The sequence below is a fragment of the Fringilla coelebs genome (assembly GCF_963513975.1).
Source record: "Fringilla coelebs genome assembly, chromosome: 26".
Lineage (NCBI taxonomy): Eukaryota > Metazoa > Chordata > Aves > Passeriformes > Fringillidae > Fringilla > Fringilla coelebs.
In genome coordinates this window covers 307,938-333,567 of record NC_140052.1, presented here as the reverse complement: position 1 = coordinate 333,567, position 25,630 = coordinate 307,938, and the positions used below count along the sequence as shown (strand labels likewise).

The 25,630-nt window shown below is 62.8% G+C and overlaps 3 protein-coding genes across 6 annotated transcripts; all 3 read left to right on the top strand.

The window, feature by feature from the left end:
* Positions 1 to 2,067: 2,067 nt before the first annotated feature.
* On the top strand, positions 2,068 to 12,422 carry ADD2 (adducin 2). Its single transcript, XM_084221841.1, has 14 exons — positions 2,068 to 2,261; positions 3,004 to 3,142; positions 3,674 to 3,825; positions 4,280 to 4,360; positions 4,437 to 4,586; positions 5,088 to 5,231; positions 5,296 to 5,394; positions 5,582 to 5,767; positions 6,567 to 6,815; positions 7,591 to 7,710; positions 7,807 to 7,896; positions 8,903 to 9,050; positions 9,131 to 9,220; positions 9,997 to 12,422. The coding sequence occupies exons 1-14, from the start codon at positions 2,088 to 2,090 to the stop codon at positions 10,293 to 10,295; spliced, it is 2,121 nt and encodes a 706-aa protein (XP_084077967.1). The 5' UTR covers positions 2,068 to 2,087; the 3' UTR covers positions 10,296 to 12,422.
* Positions 12,423 to 13,117: 695 nt separating this feature from the next.
* Positions 13,118 to 15,693, top strand: SNRNP27 (small nuclear ribonucleoprotein U4/U6.U5 subunit 27). The gene is made up of 6 exons (XM_084221756.1): positions 13,118 to 13,352; positions 13,992 to 14,112; positions 14,437 to 14,546; positions 14,663 to 14,742; positions 14,825 to 14,889; positions 15,378 to 15,693. The coding sequence occupies exons 1-6, from the start codon at positions 13,316 to 13,318 to the stop codon at positions 15,430 to 15,432; spliced, it is 468 nt and encodes a 155-aa protein (XP_084077882.1). The 5' UTR covers positions 13,118 to 13,315; the 3' UTR covers positions 15,433 to 15,693.
* Positions 15,694 to 16,581: 888 nt separating this feature from the next.
* Positions 16,582 to 24,846, top strand: MXD1 (MAX dimerization protein 1). Of its 4 annotated transcripts, none has more exons than XM_084221747.1 (6): positions 16,582 to 16,717; positions 16,803 to 16,899; positions 19,706 to 19,735; positions 20,767 to 20,881; positions 21,824 to 21,983; positions 22,065 to 24,846. In XM_084221747.1, the coding sequence occupies exons 1-6, from the start codon at positions 16,645 to 16,647 to the stop codon at positions 22,247 to 22,249; spliced, it is 660 nt and encodes a 219-aa protein (XP_084077873.1). In that variant the 5' UTR covers positions 16,582 to 16,644; the 3' UTR covers positions 22,250 to 24,846. The 4 variants fall into 4 exon arrangements, with proteins under 4 accessions (XP_084077873.1, XP_084077872.1, XP_084077871.1 ...); XM_084221746.1 differs by having other exon boundaries at positions 22,062 to 24,846; XM_084221745.1 differs by having other exon boundaries at positions 21,827 to 24,846.
* Positions 24,847 to 25,630: the final 784 nt, after the last annotated feature.

Genomic DNA, 25,630 nt, shown 5'->3' with positions numbered 1-25,630 from the left:
TTTAATTACTACTGAGGGTAAGCCCCCAAACTGACCCACAACCCCTTATAATTTTTGGGGCCTGGTGGGGATTTTCCTGCTGGAGGTTTTTGAGGTTAATTTAATAATTAAATTGAATTATTTTGGGGAGTTATTCTTGGCGGGGGGTGTTATTATTGGGGGCACCCCCCAATTCTGATAGATATTTTTTAATTCCCCTTTTCCCAGGAGCTCGGCGCTGAGCAGGAGTTGGGGGGCACTGCCGGGGGGCACCCTGAGCCCGGCCTGGCAGGGCCCCCCCGTGCCCCTGGGGACCCCCCCAGCCCGGGGCACGGTGAGTGGGGCGGGGGGCACCCCGGGAATTTGGGGGAGCGCCGGGATGGGGGGGGATCAGCCCCACCTGGAGGGGGACAGAGCACCTCGGGGGGTGTGGGGACACCTGGGGGGGTCACCGTGGGGTCCGGGTTTGGGGGAGCATCTGGGTAAAACCGACATGAACAAGGGAGGCTTGAAATCACCTTTTCCCCCAAAATATTCCAAATATTCCAACATTCTAAAATAATCAATATTCCTTTTTTTTCTCTTTTTTTTTAAAGGTGTTTCCTGACATCCCTGAAAGTCCGGGGGGCCGGGGGTTGGGGTCTCCCCCGAAGGCCAGGCTCGAGGCTCCAGCCCCCATTTTTGGGGTCACGCTCCTCTCCTGGAGCCCTGCACCCCATAAAATCCACACCCCAAAATTAGGGGGGCAGGGGGTCTGTCCCCCCTAAAACGCAGAGGTTGGAGGGGGCGATACAGCTCTGTAATTAATTTATTTATGAAATTGTAATTAGTAATTAGCTCCGCCCCCCAGGTAAGGGCTTATTAATGATCGTTAATATAAACCCAATTAATTGCGCAGTCAAAAGCGATTGTGGGAGCGCGGGGTTTGGGGGTCCCCCCGTGTTTACTGGCAGGGGTTGGGTTCCGGGGGGGTGCGGGGAGAGGGCGGGGCGGGGGGAGGTGCGGGGACACGCGTGCTGTGCGGGGGGGGCGGCCCTTTGTCAGGATGCTCTGAGGAGGAGGAGGAGGAGGAGGAAGGTGGGTGATGGCAGCAGCCCCCGGCCGCAGCATCCCTCGCGGGAGGGGGGATTTGGGGGGCCTGGGGGCAGCCTGGGTGACCCCCCCTTTTCCTCGCCCCCCCCCCCAGCTGGCCGCATGCAGGTGGGGGGGGGGGGGGCTGCATCCCACCCCTCCCCCCGTGCTGGGCCTTCATCCCCGGGTGGTACCCGCGCCCATCCTCCCCCCGGAGCGGGGGCGATGCTGCGGCCCCCCCGGTTCCAGCCCGGTTCCAGCCCGGTTCCAGCCCGGTTCCAGCCCGGTTCTCGCTCCCCCCCCGCCCTGCGGCTGCCGCAGCGGCGCTGGGCGCGGCGCGGGTGGAGGCGGGGATGGGGGGGGATGCTGGGAGGGGGAACGGGGGAGGGGGTCCTGGCCCAGCCCCCCAGAGCCCCCCCCGCCTTCTCCGCGGGCCGCCCGGGCCCTGCGGCCGGGGGTCACCGCGGCCCCCCCGCCCGGTGAGGCAGGTGCGCTCCGAGCCGCCAAATCTGGGGGTTCCCTTCTGCCCTGGGGGGGGAATGGGGGGCACCCCTGGGTGTGGGGCAGCGGCCCCGCCCTGTGTTTGGGGGGGCTCGGCGGCAGCATCCCCACAGCGTTTGGGGACGGTGACCGGGAGGGGAGGGTCCTCTGGGGGTCTTACTGGGGCCGCTTTGGGGTCCTCTGGGGGTCTTACTGGGGCCGCTTTGGGGTCCTCTGGGGGTCGGTGGGGCGGGACCTCCCTCCGTGTGACGGCAGAGTGGGGCCGAGCCCCCCACAGTGGGTGACCCCAATTTGGGGGAGCGCCCATGGGTGCCCCGAGCTGTGCCCGTTCTCAGCCCCGTCCCTGCCCGTTCCCGGCCGTGCCGCCCTCCCCGGGCAGTGTCCCCTCCCCGGTGTCCCCCGGCTGTCCCCTCGTCCCGGGCAGGGCGTGTCCCCGCCGCCCTTATCAGCGGGCCGCAGCCGCTCCGTGTTTTCGGTGCTTTCTCCCCAATCTGTACCGGGGGTGCTGACGCCGCGTGTCCCCGCGTGTCCCCAGGATGAGCACGGCCGCCAGCCCCGAGCCCCTGCCCGAGCCCCCCGCCCCCGGGCCGCGCTGTCCCCCCCAGGAGGACCCCGAGTTCCTGCGGGCGCGGAGCGGGGCCGGGGACCTGCGCCAGGACTTCAACCTGATGGAGCAGAAGAAGCGGGTGACAATGATCCTGCAGAGCCCGGTGAGCCCGCGCTGGCCCTGTCCCGTGTGTCCCCAGCCCCGTCCCGTGTGTCCCCAACCCCATCCGCCTGTCCCAGCCCCGTCCCGCTTGTCCCCAACCTCTTCTCTTCTGTCCCCGACCCCGTCCCGCCTGTCCCCAAACCCCTTCTTCGTGTCCCCCACCTCCTCACTTCTGTCCCCCACCCCACCCGGCCCAAATCCCGTCCCTCCTGTCGCCAACCCCTTCTTGTCGCTGGCCCCATCCTTTGCTGTCCCCGCCCCATCGCTCCTGTCCCCAAGCTGATGGATGTCACCACATGGTGTCCCCACCTGGCAGTGCCACTGCCACCGAGCTGCCAGGGCCACTGTGCCAGCAAGGCAGCGGTGTCACTGACACCAGGATGGTAATGCCACCGTCACGGTGCCGCCATCACCTCTGTGGCACACAACGTTGCTGCCACCAAGCTGGCGATGCTGGCAGCACCAGTGAGCCACCAAACCCTGGGTACCACTGACACCAAGCCAGCAGTGCCACCCTCGCCGTGTCACCGAGCTGGCGGTGCCACCACTGCCACGCCACCAAGGCAATGCTGTCCCTGACACCAAACTGCCAGTGCCACCTGCACCGTGCCACCACTCTGGTGGTGCCACCATCACCGCTGTGGCACCAAGCTGGCGATGCTGTCCCCACTGCCACCGCCGTGCTGCCCCGATGTCCCCAGCGGTGCCACCCAGCCCGTTGTCACCCTGTCCCCGTGCCACAGTCCTTCCGGGAGGAGCTGGAGAGCCTGATCCAGGAGCAGATGAAGAAGGGGAACAACTCGTCACACGTGTGGGCGCTGCGGCAGATCGCCGACTTCATGGCCACCACGTCCCCTGCCACCCTGCCCACCTCCCCCATGGGTACGTGGGGCCCTTCGGGGACCAGGGGCAGGGTGGGAAAAGCCCCAAAACCTGGGGGACACCAAACCTTTGCAACTTGGAACCTCCAAATCTCACAAAAACCTTTGGGATCTTCAGGGGCCTCAAGTGCTTTGGGACCACCAAAACTCTGGGACCTCGAGGACCCCAAAAACATTTGGGGTCATCAAACCTTTGAGGTGTGGGGGGCCCTGAGCTTTTGAGATCCTGGGGACTCCCAAACCTTTGGAATCATCAACTCTTTGGGATCTTGGGGTGCCACCCAACCCCTGGGATCCCACAAACCCTTTGAGGCCCACCAAATCCTTGAGGCCATCAAACCTGGGGTACCACCAAACCTTTGATGCCTCGAGGACCCCCAAATCTTTTCTGGCGACCAAGCCTTGATGTCCAGCGAACCTTTGGGTCCACCAAACCTTGCCAGCCACCAAACCCATCCTACAACCCTCTATCCCTGCTGGACCCCCCGTGATTTGGGGGTGCCACGGCTGACAGGGGGTCCCCAATGCCCAGGGCTGGCGTCGGTCACCCCCATCAATGACCTGCACGGGACAGAGGGGCCAGCCCTGGCCAAGGGCGAGCGGCTGATGCGCTGCAAGGTGGGCAGCATCCACCGGCTGCTGGACCTGTACGGCTGGGCACAGCTGGGACACGCCGCTGTCACTGTGAGCACCACAAAAAACAAAAAATAGGGAGGTTTGGGGTGGTTTTGGGGGGATTTGGGGTTGGTTTGGGGGGCTTTTGGTACCTGCTGGACTGGTACAGGCTTGGCACAGCTTGGACACACTGCTGGCACTGTGAGCCCCCCACAAAACAGGGGCATTTGGGGTTGTTTTGGGGGGATTTGGGGTTGCCTTGAGGGTTTGTGGGTTGTTATTTTGGGGGGGTCTAAGGGGTTCTGGACCTCTGAGGTGGGTTGGGACTTTGAGGGTTTTGGGGCTGTTATTTTGGGGGGATTTGGGGTTGTCGTTGGGTTCCTTCAGGGTGTTGGTTTGGGGGGGGAGTTTTGGAGGGTTTGTCGTGGTTTAGGGGCGGTCAGAGGGGTGTGGGGCTTTCGGGGGATGATCATTTGGGGATTTTTCCGGGCTGTTTCTCACCCCACCCTTTCCCCTGCGGCAGCTGCGGGTCAGCAAGGAGCAGGAGCACTTCTTGGTGGCCCCGCAGGGGCTGGCGTGCAGCGAGGTGACAGCGGCCAGCCTGGTGAGCCCCCCGCCTCCCTCCCTCCCGGGGCTGCCCGCGGTGGGGAGCAGCCCCCTGAGCCCCCCGTGCCCCCCAGGTGAAGGTGAACGTGCTGGGGGCCGTGGTGGAGCAGGGCAGCACCGGCTTCGCCCCCGACGCTCGCAGCTTCAGCCTCCACGCCGCGATCTACGCGGCGCGCCCCGACATCCGCTGCATCGTGCGGCTGCACACCCCGGCCGCGGCCGCCGTACGCGGGGAACGGGGCCGGGGAGAGCGGCTCGGGGGGATTCGGGGGCTCGGGAGGCAAGGGAACGCGGCGGCGTTTGGGGGCGGCTGGGTTTGGGGGCCTGGGAGTTAGGGGAATGAGGAGGTTTTTAGGGGAGGTTGGGTTGGGTTGGGGGGGATTTGGGGGGCCTGGGAGGTAGGGGAATGTGGGGGCGTTTGGGGGAGGTTGGGTTGGGGAGGAATTTAGGAGGGTGGAAGGGTGTTTTGGAAGGGTTGGGGGATTTGGGGGGTACAAGGGGGCCTTTGTGGAGGTTGGGTTTGGGGGGATTAGGGGCTTGGGAATTAGGGGAACTTGGGGACTTTTGGGGGAGGTTGGGTCTGGGGGGATTTGGGAGGGTGGAAGGGTTGGGGTTTTTTTGGGGCTGTTGGCGGGTTTTTGGTCGTTGGTGGTTTTTTGGGCTGGGGGTGTTCCTGGGGGTGTTGGGCGTCCCTCGGCCCCTGCCCTGTGTCCCCCCGTGCCCAGGTGTCGGCCATGCGCTGCGGGCTCCTGCCCATCTCCCGCGCCGCGCTGCTCCTGGGGGACGTCGCCTACTTCGACTTCCGCGGGGAGGTGGAGGACGAGGCCGATCGCGTGGAGCTCCAGAAGTGCCTCGGGCCCACCTGCAAGGTGAGGGGACACCTGGGGGGACGCGGGGGGGGCCCCGCCGTGCCCCGCTGACATCCCGCGGCAGATCCTGGTGCTGCGGAACCACGGCGTGCTGGCGCTGGGGGACACGGCCGAGGAGGCTTTCTACAGCATCTTCCACCTGCAGGCGGCCTGCGAGGTGCAGGTGAGTGCGGGCTGGGCTGGGCTGGGGCCGGACACGCACTGAGCTGGGCCAGTCTCGGCCCCTCATTTCCCCTCCGTGCCCCGGGCTGTGCCAGCCCCAGCCCCGCTCCGGGCCGTGTGCCAGCTCCGGCGGTGGCGGCGGGGCTGTCCCCCGCTGTCCCCCGCCCAGCGGTGCCCGGTGCCCGCAGGTGTCGGCGCTGGCGAGCGCGGGGGGCGCGGAGAACCTGATCGTGCTGGAGCGGGGGGCGCAGCAGCAGCGCGGCCCGCAGGGGCTGAGCGCCGTGCGCCGCGCCGGAGCCACCTTCGGGCCCCTGCACAAGAGCCGCCTGGGCGAGCACGAGTTCGAGGCGCTCATGAGGATGCTGGACAACCTGGTGAGCGCCAAAACCCGCCCCAAAAGGGGCGGCGATAAAGCAGATTTTATCAGGGGCTTGGTTTCTTCGTGCAGGAAAGGCCCCTGCTCTATTCAGAGTAAATAAATAAATAAATAAATAAATAAATAAATAAATATATATATATATATATATATATTTGTAATTTTATATAAATTTATATTAAGATATATTTGTGTTTATATATAAATTTATATTTATATTTCATTAACTATATATTTATATTGTTTATATAGAAATATATTTATATATAAATAATATAAATTATTATACTCTGATATATATAAATATCAGAGTTTAAATATTTATATATTATATATAGATATATGTTTATTTATATTATATTTTTATATTTATATAAAGATATATTTATATTATATATAAATATAAGGATGTATAAATATTTATATTTATATTTATATTTATAAATTTTATATATTTATATATTTATATATAAATATCGGAGTGCACTGGGTTAAACCTAACTGGCCAGCAGCACAGTGAAACCCAGTTCAGTGCTTGGTAAGGGCTAGTGAATATAATAATATTTTCTCTTTTTAGATGTGTTTACATATCTTGTTCACTGACCTATAGTTTATACAGGTGCAGAAGGTTCTTTCACTAAAATAGGTTACTGTGCTAGCTGTAATTTCCTCTAATTCTTCTCTATGAGAACTCGTAAATCCTTTTCTGTATAACGTCTCTCCCTGTCTGTGACAGAAACGTGCTCAGGCGCTCCGTCTGTCCGTCTGTCCCTGACCCCCTGTCTGTGCCTCCCCAGGGCTACCGCACGGGCTACACGTACCGCTACCCCTTCGTGCAGGAGAAGAGCAAGCCCAAGAGCGACGTGCTGATCCCCGCCACCGTCACGGCCTTCGTGTTCGAGGAGGAGCCCGCCGGGACCCCCGCCCTGCGCCAGCACGCCCACAAGCAGCAGAAGGAGAAGACGCGCTGGCTCAACACCCCCAACACCTACACCAGGGTCAGCCTGGCCGAGGAGGCGCAGGGCAGCCAGAGGACAAAGACCACGGTCAGGGGGCACAGGGGGCACAGGGGGCTTGGGGATCGACGGCCAGGGAGGTCCTGGGGGTCCTGGTACGGACCCCGCGGAAATCGGGGCTGTAGGGAGGCCTGGGCACCACCTGCATCGTGTAATAATGAATATTTTGAGATCCCAGCACCCCGTTCTTGTGGGGCTGAGTGCCATTGGCTTTATTGGGGTCTTCCCTCTGTCCAAGATACATTTATTGGGGTCTCCTCATTTACTGGGGCCTTCCTTCTATGCAAGACACATTTATTGGGGTCTCCCTCTATGCAAGACACATTTATTGTGGTCTCCTCCTTTATTGGGGTCTCCCTCTATGTTACATATATTGGGCTCTCTGCTTTATTATCAGGGTCTCTACATAAGATGTATTTATTGCAGTCTCCCCTCTACACAAGCTGCGTTGTTTGGGATCTCCCCTCTACATAAAATGCTTTTATTGGGGTCTCCTCTTTATGGGGGGGGTCCCCCTTCTACACAAGGGGCTATTTATAAGGGTCTCCCCTCTATTATTGGGGTCTCTCCCTCATGCAAGATGCATCTATTGGGGTCTTCCTCTGTTATTGGGGTCCTCCTTCTATGTGTGATGCATTCAGTCAGTTCTTCGTTCTGTGCAAGGAGAGTTTATTGGGGTCTCCCTGCATTTATGGTGTTTCCCCTCTACCATCGGGGTGTTCCCTCTATACAAGCTGCATTTGTCGGGGTCCCCCCTCCATCCTGGGGGTCTCCCCTTCCCCAAACGCCGTTCCTGGGTTTGCAGTGGCTGCGGGCAGACGAGGTGGAGAAGGGCAGCAGCGGGACCCCCATCCGCATCGAGAACCCCAACCAGTTCGTGCCGCTCTACACGGACCCGCAGGAGGTGCTGGAGATGCGCAACAAGGTGGGCAGGGCTGGGCTGGGGGATAGTGGGGTCTGGGGGGGCTGGGGGGGCTCAGCCCTGTCCTTGGAGGGGATTCAGTCCTGTCCTCCCCCGCAGATCCGCGAGCAAAACCGCCAGGACGTGAAATCAGCCGGGCCCCAGTCACAGCTGCTGGCCAGCGTCATCGCCGAGACCAGCCGCAGCCCTGTATGGCATTTGTGTCCCCTGTGTCCTCAGCCCTGTGTCACCCTGTGTCCTCAGCCCTGTGTCACCCTGTGTCCCCAGCCCTGTGTCACCCCGTGTCCCCAGTCACAGCTGCTGGCCGGTGTCATTGCCGAGACCAGCCGCAGCCCAGTATGGCACCTGTGTCACCCCGTGTCCCCAGCCCTGTGTCACCCCGTGTCCCCAGCCCTGTGTCACCCCGTGTCCCCAGCCCTGTGTCATCCCGTGTCCCCAGTCACAGCTGCTGGCCAGCGTCATCGCCGAGACCAGCTGCAGCCCAGTATGGCACCCCTGTCACCTGTGTCACCCCGTGTCCCCAGCCCTGTGTCACCCCGTGTCCCCAGCCCTGGGTCACCCCATGTCCTCAGTCACAGCTGCTGGCCGGTGTCATCGCCGAGACCAGCCGCAGCCCAGTATGGCATCTGTGTCCCCTGTGTCACCTGTGTCACCCCATGTCCCCAGCCCTGCATCACCCTGTGTCCCCAGCCCTGGGTCACCCCATGTCCCCAGTCACAGCTGCTGGCTGGTGTCATTGCCGAGACCAGCTGCAGCCCTGTATGGCATCTGTGTCACCCCATGTCCCCAGCCCTGTGTCACCCCGTGTCCTCAGCCCTGGGTCACCCCATGTCCCCAGTCACAGCTGCTGGCCAGCGTCATCGCCGAGACCAGCCGCAGCCCTGTATGGCATCTGTGTCACCTGTGTCACCCCGTGTCCCCAGCCCTGGGTCACCCCCTGTCCCCAGCCCTGGGTCACCCCATGTCCCCAGTCACAGCTGCTGGCCGGTGTCATCACCGAGACCAGCTGCAGCCCAGTATGGCACCTGTGTCACCCTGCATCCCCAACCCCATGACACCCCCTGTCCCCAGCCCATGTCCCCCTGTGACACCCCGTGTCCCCACCTCTCCTGGGGGGTTTGACACTGTCCCGGGGGGGTGACACTGCTCTGGGGGTGCCCAGGGGGGGTGACACCGCTCTGGGGGTCTGTTTCAGTCCACCGAGAGCCACCTGGGGGATGCAGAGGCCAAGGAGGGGGAAGAGGCTCCCCCCGAGCCAGAGCCCCCCAACCCCTTCAGCCAGCTGACAGACCAGGAGCTGGAGGAGTACAAGCAGGAGGTGGAGAGGAAGAAGCGCCTGCAGGGTAGGAGAGACCCCCCCAAAGCCCCCCAGAGCCCCGGGTGGCACTGAGGGGACCCAGGCCAGCGTGTCTCTCTGCGGCAGGTGAGAAGGACGCGGCGGCAGAGGAGAGCGGGGCTCCCCCCCCCGAGCCGCCCCCTCCGGAGCCCCCGGCGCCCGCGGAGCCCACGGAGGGTGAGTGGGGTGACGAGCACCCCAACACGAGCGCCGGGGTCCCAGTGAGCAGCAGGAGCGGGGACAGGGGCGGCTGTGGCCAAAGGGCGCTGAGAGGCAGCCCGCTGTCACCTCGTGTCACCTCGTGCTGTCACCCCGCTCCGAGGGGCCATGGGAGCGTGGCAGGAGGACGTGAGCTCTGCCTTTGTGGTGGCTTTGTGGGGTGCAGGGGACAGCCCTGTCCCCCAGCCCAGTCCCCACGCTCCGTTCCCACTGTTCCCACCCACAGCGGGTGCCGGGGCGCGGCTCGGGGCTGCTGGCTCTGCCATGGTGTCTCGTGGTGTCCGTCTGTCTGTCTGTGTGTCTCCACAACGTCTCCTTTCTCTTTCCTCCCCGTGTGCCTGTCACCCAAGGAGTTATCCCTGAATCCCTGGCGCCGTAGTAAGTACGGAGAGGCCACCCCGGACGGACGAGGGACAGGGGCTCGGGGGGATCTTCGGTCTCCGTGGAAATCCCTTAGGAAATCCCCTGGGGAATCCCTCCCTCCTTGGTGTTGCTTCCTGCTTCTCCTGCTGCCTCTTCCCGGCTCTCCATCCCACATCGCTTGTCCCGCAGGGAGGGGGCGGCTCGGGGGGCTCGGGGGAGCGGCGCCTGCGGCAGGACAGGATCAAATCCCAACGTTCTCCACTCGTGGAGGCCAAATCCTGCTCCTGCCCGGGCCCCGCTGCACATCTGGGGGGATAAACCCCCCGTAACAGCAGCGCTGCTGCCCCAATTCCCTGTTCCCTCTCCCCAAGGTGATAAGAAGGCCGATGGTGGCCAAGCCCCCCCCGATTCCACTGCCAAGAAGGAGCCACCGGCCGTGGTGAACGGGAAGGACGAGGAGCAAAGCACCGAGGAAAACCTCGGCAAAGGGGGGACAGACCGGACAACCACCAACGCCGACCAGGACGCCCCCAAGGAGAAGGAGACAGTGACCAGCAACCCCGTGTCCCCCGACGGTTCACCCTCCAAATCACCCTCCAAAAAGAAGAAGAAATTCCGGACCCCGTCTTTCCTGAAAAAAGGCAAAAAGAAGGAAAAGATCGAGTCCTGAGTGTCCCGAGGCCTCGCGCGTGGCCTCCCCGGGGACCCCCGGGATCGCTGAGACCCCGAGGCACGGCCCCAAACCCCCAGAGCCCGGCTGCTTCCCGGGCCCTCCTGGCACGAGGCACCTCGTCCCCTTGTCACCCGCCTCTGGGGGCTGTCACCGAGCTTAGAGAGACCGTGGTCCCCGTCGGGGAAACTCCCGCTGCACCTCCCTCCCCCCGTCCCTCCTGGGCTCCGGCCCCTTCCCACCACCGTGGGCCGAGGGTTGGATTTTCTCCACCAGAGCCCAGATCTGCTTGATTTGAGGAAGAAAAGGGTGTTTCGTGGTCATTTTCTTCACCTTCTGTTTCAAGCTCTGCTGGAATGGCGCTGGCTTCATCCCCAGGGAAAACTGTCCATCGCTTTGCCAGGGCAACGGGATCGAGCTGAAGGCATCGTTTCTCCTGAGGGAGGAGCTGAGGTTTTTCCTCCCTGGATTGTAACCTTCCTCTCCGTGGGCTCAAGAACCACTTCATCCCCTTCTCCTGGTACTCCCAGCCCGTGTTTTCCCCACCCAAGGAAGAGCAGCAGGATTTCCCACCGCTGGAAAAGCCCCCACCTCACTGCACGACCCGCACCTGGGAAAATAGGGAAAAAACCCACCCCTCCGGGAATTGTCTGTGTTGTTTAAAACTGAGCAGAACTCACTCACTAAGTGCTACTTCGGGATGAACACACGCTGCCAGCTCACAGCGACCCGGCCACGCCGGCCCCCTGCTTTTCCCAGCTCTGGAATTCCCAGCACACCTTCCGTCCTTCCTGGCGTTCCCTTCCCTCCCAGCGTTACAACCCCCTGGCCACCCCCTGCCTGGGAAGAGCCCCAGCCCTGCCCGTGTCCCCTTCCAGGGCTGGGATCTGGGGATAAGTCACCGGGATCAGCCCCAAATCCTCTCCCTTCCCTCGTCCTGAGCCTTGCTGTGTCCATGGAGCCCTGCCCAGGAGGTCTGGAATGGCCCTGGACCCCCTGTTTGGGGTGCCCCCGGCCCAGCAGGGCTTTCCCACGTGCCATCACTGTGGTTTCAAACCCTTTCCCTGCTGCGAGACAGCTCCTGGGGCTTGGATCCCCTCGGGAAGGGCAGGCAGCCCATGGAATGGGGAGTGCAGGAAACAGCAGGGAGACCCCAGGCAGGGATCTGCCAGAGCCCCGACCCCAGCCTGGAGTTTGGGAAGAGCCTTTGCCCTGCCCAGTGTCCCCCCAGAGGTCCCCACCCCACTCCTGCAGGATGGGGGCCACCCAGGGGACACTCTGAGCCCCTAACCCCTGTCACTGGGGGGGCTGCTCCTCACTGCCACCGATTCTGAGGCTCTTTGAGGCCACTTTTGTCACCTGGGTGACTCGGGGCAGCAGAGCCTGCAGAGACAGCCGTGTCACCTCCCTGGGGTAGCACTGTCACACCTGGGGGCAATTCCTGAATGACAGCACTGCCACACCCCCAGACCAACCCGGGGGCTCCCCCAGGGGTTTTGTCCCTGAAGGTGTGTCCCCAGGGCCTTTGTCACCCCTTCTCTCCCCAAGGGTCTGTCCCCAGGGCCTTTGTCACCCTTCTCTCCCCAAGGGTCTGTCCCTGGGGGGCTCTGTCACCCCTTTTCTCCCCAAGGGTCTGTCCCTGGGGGGCTCTGTCACCCCTTTTCCCAAGGGCCACTGGCTTTGCAGGGGAACCTGGGACTGACCTCCCCATCCATGAAATTCCAGGTAGAAAGGGATGAAGGCTCCAGTGCCACCATCATCATCACGACAGAGGTAAACAGAGCCAAGATCACAGCCCAGGACCACCCCTCGGGTAACTCCCCCAGGCCCGCTCCCTGGCTGCCCCTCCGCTCGCCCCAGCAAGGCTCAGGGTGGGGGCAGACCCCCGATCCACACCCGCTCCTCCGCTGGAAAACTGATCCCACCGTGGCAGCGGGGAAGGGCGAGTCCCGCCGGGCTCGGCACCTCTCCCAGCCGGGGCTGCCGGTGCTGCGAGCGGGTTTGGAGCCCTGGAACGGCACCGGGAGGGGGCCGGGGGGTGGCGTGTCCCCCCGCGTGTGACAATCGCGGCCGGGAGCGCGCGGAACGCCGGTGTAAATAAATAAACCCCGTGTTTGGCACCCGGCAGCGCTCGGAGCCTGAGGGATGGGGATGGGAATGGAGGTGGAGGTGGGAATGTGATGGGGATGGGACAGGGATGGAGGTGGGAAGGGGATGATGGGGATGTGGGACAGGGATGGAGGTGGGAATGGGATAATGATGGGGATGGAGGTGGGAATGGGAAGGGGATGATGATGGGGATGGGACAGGGGTGGAGGTGGGAATGGGAAGGGGATGATGATGGGGATGGGACAGGGGTGGAAGTGGGAAGGGGATGATGGGGATGTGGGACAGGGATGGAGGTGGGAATGGGATAATGATGGGGATGGAGGTGGGAATGGGAAGGGGATGATGATGGGGATGGGACAGGGGTGGAGGTGGGAATGGGAAGGGGATGATGATGGGGATGGGACATGGTGGGGCTCAGGCTGAGGATGGCACGGTGCCATGATTCAGGAACAGGACTCCCCCCGGAGCCGCTGGCGCTGGGTGTGCCGGACACCGGGAAGGTTCCAGCAGTTTCTCACAGGAGCCCCTACTGAACCCCTCACAGCCGCAGCACGTTCGGGAGAGGGCCGGGGCCGGGCCGGGCCGGGCCGGGCGGGCAGGGCGAGCCGCGGCCCGCGGAAGGCGACGGTGCCGGTGACGGCCCCGCTTTGCTCCCCTCCCCTTCCTGCCCTCGCCTCTTTCCAGCCCTCCTCTTCCTCCCGGCCCTCCCCTCGCATCCGGCCTGGGCGGGCTCTCGGGGCGAGCGGCGGGACCGGCCCGCTGCGTCCCGGTGCGGCGCTGACCGGCCCCGCCGGCCCGCTCCCCTCAGCCCGGTCCGTTCAGGCCGGGTTCCCTCGGGCCGGCTCCCCTCAGCCCGGTCCCCTCGGGCCGGCGGCGCCGTGGGAGCAGCAGCGCGGGGCTGAGGGGCGGCCATGGGCCGCAGCCGCTCCCGGTCACCGCCGCGGCGGGGTGAGGAGGCACCGGGGCACCGGGGGGAGCCAGGGAGGGACGGGGACGCCGGGGAGGTCAGGGGGAGCCCGGGGGACGGGGCGCTGGAGATCGGGGCGGAAGGGCCGGGGGTACGGGGGACTGGGACCCTCAGGGCGGGGAGGCCCCGGTTCCTCGCTGTGGGGGAGGGCAGGGACTGCCTCCCTCATCCTCCTCTTCTTCCTCCCCATCCTTCTCTATTCCTTCTCTTCTTCTCCTCCACTTCTTTCTCCTCTCCTTTTCTTCATTCATCCCCTCCCCATCCTTCTCTATTCTTTCTCTTCCTCCTCTCCTTTTTCTTCTTCTCCCCCTCCCCATCCTTATCTCCTCCTCCTCTCCTTCTCTTCCTTTCCTCCCACCCCGCTCCACTTTGCCCAGGTTTTGGGGACCATCCTCCCCTCCTGGCTGATCCCCTCGGGTGATTCCCCCCTGGATCATTCCCCCCGCTCCAGCTGGAGACTTTTCCTGCTCCTCCTTCCCTCCTGGGGGTGCCCAGCGGGGTCCCTGAGCCCAGGCCTGTCCCGGCGGGGTGGGAAGGGCAGTCCCGGGCTGCGCTGGGGTTTTTGTGGGATTTCCTTCGGGAAGCGGGCAGGGAGCAGCAGCTGAGCCTTCCCCGGGCAGAGCGGCGGCGCTCGCGTTCCACCTCCCGGGACAGGGACAGGCGGCGGCGGGAGCGATCGCGGTCCCGGGACAGGGACAGGAGGAGGAGCCGCTCCCGCTCCCCGCACCGGAGACGATCCAGGTGAGGGCGGGGACCGTCCAGGTGAGGGTGGGGACTGTCCAGGTGAGAGCAGGGACATCCAGGTGAGGGCAGGGATCTTCCAGGTGATGTTAGGGATGATCCAGGTGAGGGTGGGGATAATCCAGGTGAGGGCAGGGACCATCCAAGTGAGGGTGGGAACTGTCCAGGTGAGGGAAGAGACATCCAGGTGAGGGCAGGGATGATCCAGGTGAGGGCAGGGACACCAGCATGGGGTGGGCACAGCTAGGTGAGGGTGCCCTGGGTGGTCTGGGGACAGCAGGACCTCCAGGTGGGCATTGCAGCCCCAGCTCTGTGCCCCAGCAGGTCCCCACGCCGGCACCGCTCCAGCTCCTCGTCACCAGCACGGCCCAAGGAGCGCCGGGATGAGGAGAAGAAGGAGCTCAAGGACTCCAAGAAGGAGCGGCAGATCACAGGTGAGGGGGGTTTCCCTCTTGGAGCACCCCCAGCTGCCAGGACCAGCCCAGGGACACCTGGATTTTTGGGAATCCCAACATCCGTGTTTGCTCAGCCCCCAGTTTTCCTCCCTCAGAGGAGGATTTGCAGGGCAAGACAGAGGAGGAGATCGAGATGATGAAGATGATGGGTTTTGCCTCCTTCGACACCACCAAGGTGAGCGCCACTCCAGGGGCTCTGCGGTGTTGGCCGCCCTGTTTGGGGGTAATCCATGGGATTTTGGGGCGTTTCTCCTCAGGGGAAGAAGGTGGATGGTGCTGCCAATGCCTACGCCATCAACGTGTCCCAGAAGAGGAAGTACAGGTGTGTCCCCCCTGCTCTGGGATGGAGAGAGGAGTTTGTTTGGTGAGGTAACTGTGGCCATGCTCTCACCCTGATCCGGCTTCCAGGCCTGGGGAAAACGGAAATTTGGTGAGGTTTAGACTCAAAAGCAGAGGTGAGAGCTCTCCAGATCCCCTGGGAATGGGGAAATCAGGAGGATGAGGAGTGAGAAGCACCTTAGGAACAGCTGGGATATGCCCAGTGAGGCCTGGACAGGACCAGAGCAGTGGGAAGTGACGGTGCTCACCTGGTTTGTCCCCAAAAACACCCAGATTGTCAATTCTGCTCCTTTCTGATGGCACCTGGGCTCCTCTGCAGCAGCTCCTCACTCACTGGGAGCCTTCCTGCCCTTCTTTTGCTCAAATCCCTGGGGAATTGGGTTCCCTGTGGCCCCCGTTCCCACCTCCCCTGGGTGTTTTTGTCCTGATTTCCCCGGATTTGGGGCTGACTCTGGCTCCATCCTCCCCCAGGCAATACATGAACAGAAAAGGAGGATTCAACAGGCCCCTGGATTTCATCGCCTGACGCTGGCACAGGCTCCCACCATGGAAGGATCTCCTTTCCCTGCACTCTCCCGGGGGGCTCCCGTGCTGGATTCCTGTGGAATTTGGGTTATTCCCAACAAATCCCACACCCAGAGCCGCCACGAGTTCCCGTTTCCCAGATATTTGTTTGTTTGGGTTTTTTTACCACAAAGGTCAGTTTCTGGCTGGGATTTTGCTGTGTTCTCCCTGGTTTTGGTTTGTTTCCCTGTTAATAAAACCCCAGATGTATTTTTTCCTTTAATTTTTATCATTCAGAGATAAAGACAGGCGTCCATGCCTCCTACCACAGATCCTTGGGGTTGACACAGATTTTGGGGCTGGCAGCCCCCAGGGGGGCAGTGGGATCTGGGGTGCTCCCAGTTTTGGGAGGGGATTTGGGTGCTCTGAGCCCTGCCCGGGGTTGGGATGGTTCTCGATTTGGGGGGCCCAAGGTGCTCCCTGCAGAGGGGGACCCTGCCCAGGGGTGTCACTGCCCTGGCGTGGGGTCCCTCCCAAGGAGGGTGGGTGGCTGCTTGGAGGGGGGAGGCTGAGGGTCCTGGCTCTGGGGGGGTGTCTGTCCCCGTCCTGGGGGTCCCTGTCCGGGGGTCCCTGTCTGGTGGTCCCTGTCCCCATCCCGGGGGTCCCGGTCCCTGTCGCTGTCCCTGTCCCCATCCCGTGGGTCCCGGTCCCTGTCGCTGTCCCTGTCCCCATCCCGGGGGTCCCTGTCGCCGTCCCTGTCCCCATCCCGTGGGTCCCGGTCCCTGTCGCTGTCCCTGTCGGTGCTTACGTTGCCCGACGTAGCCGAGGCCCCGCCCCCTCCCCCGTCCGCCCTCGCCATTGGCTGAGCGGCAGGAAGTGAGTCAGGGCAGAGCGTGCGGCAGCGGGGCGGGGCCGGTTGTGTGGGCGGAGCGCCACCCGGGGGGGGGGGTCGGGCCAATGGCAGGAGGGCGTGGTGCTCTCGTCCAATAGCATCGAGCGGGGGGCGTGTCCTCAGGGGCGGCCACGCTCCCTCTCCGCCGCTCGTGGAGGCGCTGGGCGGGGCCTCCCCCTCATCCTCCAATCAGCGGCGGGGCGGGGCGGGGCCGGTCCCGGCCGGGGCCAATGAGCGGCGGCGGGGGCGTGGCGCGCGCGGGGTCTGGCGGAGCGGCGCTCGGGGCGGGCAGAGGCCGCCGCTCCCCCCGCGCCGCCGGTCGCGGCCCGTCCCGGCCCCGCCATGGCCGCCCCCCCCCGCCTCGGCATCCAGATGCTGCTGGAGGCCGCCGAGTTCCTGGAGCGGCGGGAGCGAGGTACCGCCGCGCCCCCCGCGGTGCCCCCGGCGGCGCCCCCGGCCGGGCCCCGCGGTGACCCGCGCCCGCCGTTGTGTCTCCGCAGAAGCCGAGCACGGTTACGCCTCGCTGTGGCCCGGCGGGAAGGACGGCGAGGCCCCGCGGCGCCGCGCCAAGGCCCGGAGGAGCGGCGGCGGCGGCAGGTGACGGCAGCACCGGGCGGGGCGGGGGGACCGGCCCGGAGGGGCCCGGCCGTTGTGCGGCCCGGCCGGGGCAGCTCCGGCCCCGCGCGGCCCGGCCCGGCCCTGGGAGCCCCCGCTGTCACCGGGCGGGGGGACAGGCCCGCGGGGCTCCGTGTCCGGTGAGGCCGCTGCTCCCGGGCCTCCGCCGGGCCGGGGTCACCGCCCCGCTCCCCGGGCGCTGACGGGGCCCCGTTGTCACCGGGGGTGCGACAGGTTCAGGGGCTCCTGTCCCCAGCTGTCCCGGCTCGGGGAGGCCCCGCTGACACCGGGCCGCGCCGGTTCCCCGGTGCCCGGGCTCTGGGGGGCCCCCCCGCCGTCCCCGGGGTGTCACAAAGCCGGGGTCACCCTCCTGTCCCCAGGTGCTCCTCCTGTCGCGGGCTGTGTGACAAACCGGGGACCCTGCTGCCAGCGGGTGACCCGGCTCGGGGAGGTCCTGTTGTCACTGGGTGTGTGACAGCCCTGGGTGGGGCTCTGCTGTCACCAAAGTCCACCTGTCAGCGGGTGTGACACCGTGGGTGGCACCTTCCTGTCCCTGTCACAGAGCCTGGCAGGGCTGGAGGGGACCCTCCTGTCACCTCCTGATTCCCCACCCCAAACCCACCGTGCCCCTCCGTGCTTGCTCCTCGCTGCTTTTAAACCCTGACCCACCTTTTCTCCAAGCTGAGGAACCCGCACTGAATGCCGGGGAAAACCCCACGCCCCGGAGCCTTCATCCCAGCCCCGGAGCCTTCATCCCACACCCCGGAGCCTTCATCCCAGCCCCGGAGCCTTCCTCCCGCCCCTCCGCTGCCCTTGGCTCCGGGCCGTGTCCCCCGGCTCCATCCCGACCCGTCCCCAGGTGCCAGGGAGGAGCCAGGTGCTGGTGGCAGCACATCTGTCACCCTTTTCCTGCTCGGGAGCGATCCCGTCTGCGCGACGCCACCGCCCCGACCTTTGGCAGCCGCCGGGACCGAGCCGCCCGCGCTGGCGATTCCCCGGTGCCCCGGGGCCGGGGCGGCTCCCGCGCGGCCGTGCCGGGGCTCCGGAGCCCCTCGGGGGGCAGAATCAGACGGGCTCCGGGGGAATCCGGGGGTTTGTCCTGCCCGGACTCACTCCGGGTTTCCTTCTGGGAATATCTGGTTTGCTTTGGGGTTTTCAGGAGTAAAAAAGCAGATTCTGAAGGGAAAGCTGGTGATCAGCTGAGGTTCAGACTGGTGGGAATCCAAACCAGGGCATGAGGTGGCTCTGGAGAGGATGTGGGAGCTGCCATCCCCTCTGTCCCTGTTTGTTTTATTCAGAATTAAAATCCATCAATTCAGTCCTTTTTTTCCCCTCTAAATATTGGTGATGGTGAATACAAGTCCTGAGGAGAGAACAGCCATTCCAGGAAGGGTCCAGGCAGAAAAGAGGATGGGTTTGTAATTCAGGGTTGTGGAGGTGATGGAGCTTCACCCCTGCCTGTACCCGTGCTCAGGAAATGTTTGGATATTTAGAATTAAGGAAAAAATTCATAAAGCTGCAGCCCAAGGCAGCCCCTTGGTAAAGGGCTGGGTGTGAAACATTTATCCAGGGAGAAATGGAAGGGAGACACTGCCCAGGAGCTGAGCCCTTCCAGTGTGCCAGGAGAATCCCCCTGGAGTGGGGGATCCTCTGCTGGCATGGGACATTTCTGGGGACGTGGGAGATGTGGCCCAAAATCACTGGAGCAGGGTGATCCATCAGGAAAGGCTGGAAAAGGGAAGGAGACCTTGGAGAGCATCTCCCACTGCCACGGTGGTGACATCCTGCCTTTCCCTTTGGTGACATCCTGGTTTTCCTTTGGTGACATCCTTGTTTTTCCCTTTGGTGACATCCCTGCTTTCCCTTTGGTGACATCCCTGCTTTCCCTTTGGTGACATCCTTGTTTTTCCCTTTGGTGACATCCCTGCTTTCCCTTTGGTGACATCCCTGCCCTTCCCTTTGGTGCCATCCCTGGTTTTCCTTTTGGTGCCATCCCTGGTTTTCCCTTTGGTGACATCCCTGCCCTTCCCTTTGGTGACATCCCTGCCCTTCCCTTTGGTGCCATCCCTGCCTTTCCCTTTGGTGACATCCTTGTTTTTCCCTTTGGTGACATCCCTGCTTTCCCTTTGGTGACATCCCTGCCCTTCCCTTTGATGACATCCCTGGTTTTCCTTTTGGTGACATCCCTGCCCTTCCCTTTGGTGCCATCCCTGTTTTTCCAGCCCTCCAGACCCCACAGGGCCATCCCAGTAGGAATCCCCATCCAAGCAGCCTCTGGGTTGTTCCCAATTTATGTTTTCAGGCACACAACAACACTTTCCCCCAAACTGGAGTGGAGCTTCCTGAGGCCTCTGGAGCTGGTGGGAAGCCAGGGCAGGGAAGCAGCTCTTCCCTGGGATTGTAGCTTGTTTTCCACCTTTTCCCAGCTCCGTGGGATTTGGGAGCCTCGGGGGGATTTGCTGGGGGCTCCATGTGTTTGGGGTCTCCTCCAGAGCTGCTCTGTGCTGTGGACACAGGAAATGCTTTTTCCAATTTGTGTTCCTGGGCTGAGGGACAGGGATGAGCTCTTGATCCCAACCCCAGCTCCAGAACTTGGGTCTCTGGTTTAAAATCCCATTTTATGGTTTTCCTGCCCCTTTTATTGGCACTCACCATCCCTGGGTGTGGAGCTCTGGAAGCCCCCCAGGCCTGCAGCTTCTGCAGGGAGCCTTTGCTAATTCCCACGTTAATCCCAACTGCTAATCCCTAATCAGCCAGGGGAGTTAATTACTTCTTCCTTCTCTTCCAGGTCGACACACAATGAGATGGAAAAGAACAGGTGAGTGCCAGAGGGTGTCAGGAGCTGGGCTGGGGGGAATTAATGCTTTACTGTTTTTCCAGGGGTGTTCCACCATCCTGAGATGGCTTGGGAGGGAAGGAAGGGGATAAAGGACACCAAGGATTAAGGCATTCCCCATCCTTGGTTGTTGGGAATCATCTCCATCTCCACAGCCTTGCTTATTCAGGAAAATTATCTTTCACAGGCTCATCTTTGAGCCAGCTGGAGTTTGGGATTTACCCTGAGTAAATCCCACTTTTTTTGGCTGTGTTGTCATCCCGAGGCCCTTTGGGTGAGGAAATCCCTGTTCCCTCCCAGCATATCCCAAACAAGACCAGCAGGTCGTTGCAAAATCCCTTTGGAGCTGCCCGGGATCAGGTGGTTCAGGGATGGGTGTTCCAACCCCTTCCCAAGGACCTGACCTACATGTTGGGGTTGGGAATGGACACAGGGAAACTGGGATCTGCTGGGAGCACAGGGAAACTGGGATCTGCTGGTTTTTGCAGCAGAAAAAGGGATTTCCTCAAGGAGCTGGAGTTTCCCTCCTGCATCAACCTGTTAAAGCAGAGAAAACCCAGCTGTTACAGGAAAAGGGAGGATTCCTGGAGAACAGCCAGTGCTCCTGCAGGGATCTGGGGGTTTTGTATCCAAAACCACCCTGTTCCTACTAAAAATAGGGAAAGGAAGCACTCCCAAGGGATTTGCAGCTGGGTGTTAGCCTGGGCAGCCTCAGCTCTCAGCAGGAGCCACACAGCCCTCCTGAGGTGGGAGAGAATGACCAAAAGTGGATATTCTCACCCAGAATCCCGAGGTCATTGGCAGTTGGTTGCCTGGGATCCCCCCAGCAGCCAGCAGGGTTTATTTATCCAGCAGCTTTTCCTTTTGCCTGGCTGCAGTTCTCTCCCCGTTTCTGGGAGCCCGTGGAGGCTGGGAGGGCTCCTGGGGGGGTTTAGCTCCCAGCACCCCGTTTTTGCCCAGCAGTGGGGTGGGAATGGCCCTGGGGAGCTGCCCCAGCCGTGTGCTCCTTGCAGGCGTGCCCAGCTCCGGCTGTGCCTGGAGAGGCTGAAGGGGCTGGTGCCCCTGGGGGCGGCGGCCGGGCGGCACACCACGCTCAGCCTGCTCACCAGGGCCCGCCTCCACATCCAGGTGAGCCCAAAACGGCACCCAGCACCGGGGGGCAGCTGGGACAGCACTGGGAGGGGGCTGGGGCAGCTGGGAGAGCACTGGGAGGGAGCTGGGGTAAATGGGAGAGCACTGGGAGGGGGCTGGGGCAGCTGGGAGAGCACTGGGATGGGGCTGGGGTAAATGGGAGAGCACTGGGAGGGAGCTGGGGCAGCTGGGGGAGCACTGGGAGGGGGCTGGGGTAAATGGGAGAGCACTGGGATGGGGCTGGGATAAATGGGAGAGCACTGGGATGGGGCTGGGGTAACTGGGAGAGCACTGGGAGGGGGCTGGGGTAAATGGGAGAGCACTGGGAGGGGGCTGGGGGAGCTGGGAGAGCACTGGGAGGGGGCTGGGGTAAATGGGAGAGCACTGGGAGGGGGCTGGGGTAAATGGGAGAGCACTGGGAGGGGGCTGGGGCAGCTGGGAGAGCACTGGGAGGGGGCTGGGGTAACTGGGAGAGCACTGGGATGGGGCTGGGGCAGCTGGGGGAGCACTGGGATGGGGCTGGGGTAACTGGGGGAGTTGTGAATTGAGCTGGGATGACTGGGAGGGTTGGAATCCCGACAGCTTCACATCCGAAATGTGCTGAAGGTGGGAGCCAGGGTGGATTGGGTGGGAATGCCAGGTTGTGCCAAGGGAATCCCGGGCTCAGGGTGCCGTGTCCCGGGTGGTTTTGAGGGAATCCCGGGCTCAGGGTGCCCTGTCCCGGGTGGTTTTGAGGGAATCCCGGGCTCAGGGTGCCCTGTCCCGGGTGGCTCTGAGGGAATGCCGGGCTCAGGGTGCCCTGTCCCGGGTGGTTTTGAGGGAATCCCGGGCTCAGGGTGCCGTGTCCCGGGTGGCTCTGAGGGAATCCCGGATGCTCAGGGTGCCGTGTCCCGGGTGGTTTTGTGGGAATCCCGGGCTCAGGGTGCCCTGTCCCCGCAGAAGCTGGAGGACCAGGAGCGCCGTGCCCTGCACCAGATCGAGCAGCTGCAGCGGGAGCAGCGGCACCTGCAGCGGCAGCTGGAGAAGCTGGGCATGGAGCGGGTCAGGATAGACAGCATCGGCTCCAGCCTGTCCTCCGAGCGCTCCGACTCGGACCAAGGTGAGAGCCCGCCCCGGGGCGCGGCCGGACGGAGGCCTGGCCCTGCCCGAGCCCCGACCCTTCCCGTTGCCCCGCCAGAAGAGATGGACGTGGATGTGGAGAGCACGGACGACCTCCCGGCCGACCTGGACTGGAGCAGCAGCAGCCCCAGCGACTCGGACGAGCGCGGCAGCCTGCAGAGCCTGGGCAGCGACGAGGGCTACTCCAGCTCCGGCGGGACCAGGGCCACGCTGGCCGGCAGCAGGAAGCTTCCCGTGGGCATTTAGGGAGCTCTTCCCACCGCCGACCCCTCGGGATCCCGTTAGCCAGCACAGCGACCCCGCCAGCATTCCCTGCACGGAAACCCCCGCCGGCCCGCCCGCTCCCGGGGCTCCGATTGCTCCCGGGGCTCCGATTGCTCCCGGGGCACCGCCCGCTCCCGGGGCACCGCCCGCTCCCGGGGCACCGCCGGCACCGCCCGCTCCCGGGGCTCCGATTGCTCCCGGGGCTCCGTTTGCTCCGGGGCTCCGTCGGCACCGCCGCCTCTCTGCCCGGCGCTGGAGCCCCCGGGAATGTCCCGGCAATAACCGCGACCTCAGGAGCCTCCCGGGCTCTCCCCCGGCCGTCACTGCCCGGTGCTCCCCGTCCCCTCGGCCCCGGCACGCTGCCCCTCCTCAGGACCCGGAGAGCTGAGGTGTTTTGGAGCAGAGCCGCAGGTGGAGCCGGTGCTTTGCGGGGTCTCCATCCGTGTGGGGCGCAGGGCTCGGCCTCAGTCGGGGCTTTGTGCCCGACTCTAAACCTTCAGGGACCCAGCAGGCTCAGAGCCGTGCCCGGCCGGGCTCCGTGAGCCGCTCCTGGTGCGTGGCACGGCCTTCCCGACTCCTGGAATTCCCTTCCCATCCTCTCGGGGACAGCTTTTTCTACCTCGGAGGGAGCCCCGGGCCTCTCTCCACCCCTTCAGCACAAAGATGATGCCTCTGCTCAGCAATAACCCCGCGGGATTGTCCGTCTCCATCCGCCCGGGATCGCTCCAGGCTCCTGGAAGGTTCCAGAAGCCCCCGCAGGGAGGGAGGGAGGGCAGCCCGGGGGTCCCCGGCCGTGGTGTGGATTCGTTTCCCAGCGCACTGGAGGGAGCATTCCCGCCCCGTCCTGCTTTTGGAGACGGGAGCGCTCTGCTTCCAGCACCTTCCTTTTCCCCGGGGCTGGTCCGGGGCTATCCCGGCCCCCGGGGCCACCCGGGCCGGGCCGGGCCGAGGAGCCCTCGCAGGGCCGGGAGGAGCCCCGAGCTCCGCCGGTGCCTCTCAGGAAATGCAGGTGCTGAAAGGCGTCGGGTGCTCCGTGGAGTGCAAGGGGATGGACGAGCAGCAGGAGACCACAGTGCTTTTTCCTTTCCTTTGTCCTTGCCTTTTTTCTTTCCCCTTTTTTTTTCCTTTTCCCCTTATCCCTTTCCTCTCTTCCTTTTCTTTTTTCCCTTTTCTCCTTCTTTTCCTTCCCTTCTTTTCTCCTTTTCTGTTCCCCTTTTCCCCCTTTCTCATTTCCCCCCAGTCCCATTCCTGGCTCACATGGGGAAGTGGGAAGCCACCCACAGGCCCCACAAGCTGCCCAAATCCCCCAGGTTCTGGCTCTTTTTTCCATGTGCTGGCTCATAAGAGAGAAAAAAAAAAAACCAAAAAAAGGCAACAAACCCAAACCACAAGGAATTTTCCTTTAAAGCTGCTGGAATTTTCCACCCTCTGGCATTGTCACAGACCCTGGGCACCTGAGCTCAACCCCCTGCACGGCCAAAAAGAGGGGGAAAAAAGGCAAAAAGATGGAAAACACAGGGAAAAAGAGGAATAGCAGCTGCTGGGAGCCCTGGCTCAGGTGGCTTTGCCTTCACCTGGGGAATCCCACCTGTGGGCAGGTGGTTCCCAGCACTGGCAGGGCCCTTCCAGAGGTACCAAACGTTGATTTTTGGTTGGTTTTGGACATCCTGAAGGTTTGGCCTCAGCACAGAAGAGGGGTTCTGGCAGGTCTGTGCCTTTCTGAGTTCCCAATGCCTTTTTTCCCCCTTTTTCCCCCTTTTTCCCCCTCCTACCCCAGCCTGACCCTTCCCAGCCCTTTGCACTGTGGGGCTGTGCTCCAGGAACCCCAAAACTGCACTGACCTGGAATCCTGCCCGGGTCCCCAGGGGTGGTGCCAGCCTTTTCCTGGAATTCACTGATCCACCAGCATTCCTATCAAATAAGCTGCAGGAAGGACTTTTTTATAGGTTGTGACAAAAAAAAAAAAAAAAATCCAGGGAGTGGGGGGAGTTGGATGGGGCACGGAGGGGTGGGAACCAGAACCCCCCATTTTTGGGGCTGGTTTTCCTTTCTTTTTCCTTTTGGAATGCAGATCCCAAACCGCCAGCTCCCAGGAAGCACCAAAATGTTCTTTTCATCCTCGATTTTTCCAGCGGAGCCACCCCGTCCCCACTCTAGCTTTCCTTTGTTACTCTTTGGGACACCTCTGATTTGTGCTTTTTCCCCTCCTTTTTTCTGTTCTTTCTGCTCCCCCAGCAGCGGCTCCAGCCCAGCCTGGGAGGGGCACAGCTCCCGATTCCAGCCGTTCCTGCTGTAAATATCCCACTGCAGGGCTGAACCCCCGTGGCAAGCCAATAGAATGGTGCTTTTTCCTTTTTTCCTTTTTTTTTTTCTTTTTTTTTTTTTCCCCTTTTTCTTAGGAATTCCGTGGTTTAGGAGGTCTTTGCTGTGTCCATGGATATTTCTGTCTTGTTTGATTGTTAGGAAATAAATTATTTGGTTACGAAAGAGCCGGGAGTGCTGCGGGAGGGGAGGGGACGCCGAGGGTGGAGGTGGCGCAAGGACAGGGGGGAGGGTGGCACTGGGGGTGGCACACAGGTGACAGAGGGACGTGGGGGGTGCACAGGGTGACAGAGGCCACCTGGGAGCCATCCCAGTGCCTCACCTGGGCCAGGTGCCCCTCCCGCGGGGCCACACCTGCCCTGAGGGCTCTCGAGGGACGAGTGGGGTCAGGGGGGACCGGGGCGGGACCTGCCGGGAAGGGACGGGGGGCACAGCCGGGGGGTGGCAGGGCACGGGGCTGGGGACTTGGGGGGACACAGGAAAAGGGGGGGACGTGAGGGTTTGGAGCCATGGGGACATTGGGGATTGTGGGGGGACACAGGGGGACATGAAGGGCAGCAGAGGGGGCTGGGGGGATTGGAGGGGGACAGGAGGGACATGGGGAGAATATTGGGGTGTGGGACCGTGGTGGCACAAAGGGGACACGACAGAGGGGAGGGGGATGGGATGGGATGGGATGGGATGGGATGGGATGGGATGGGATGGGATGGGATGGGATGGGACGGGATGGGATGGGGGGACACGGGGGGCTGAGGGGACAGGGGGACTTGGGGACCCCAATGTGAACCCAAAAGGGAACAGGGGACCCCAACAGGGAACTTGGGGACAGCAGTGGGGACTCAGTGGGGACATGGGGACACTACAAGGGGTCCCTGCTGGGATCACGGGGCCCTTGAATGGGGACCCGGGCGTGGGGCCAGCAGCAGAGTGGCCGGGCGGGGGTGGCGGCCCCGCAGTGTCCCCGTGGGTGTGACACACCTGTTCCCGTGAGCTGGCACGGCCCCAGCGGCCACATCCCGCCTGCCCCGCGGGGCTTTAAGA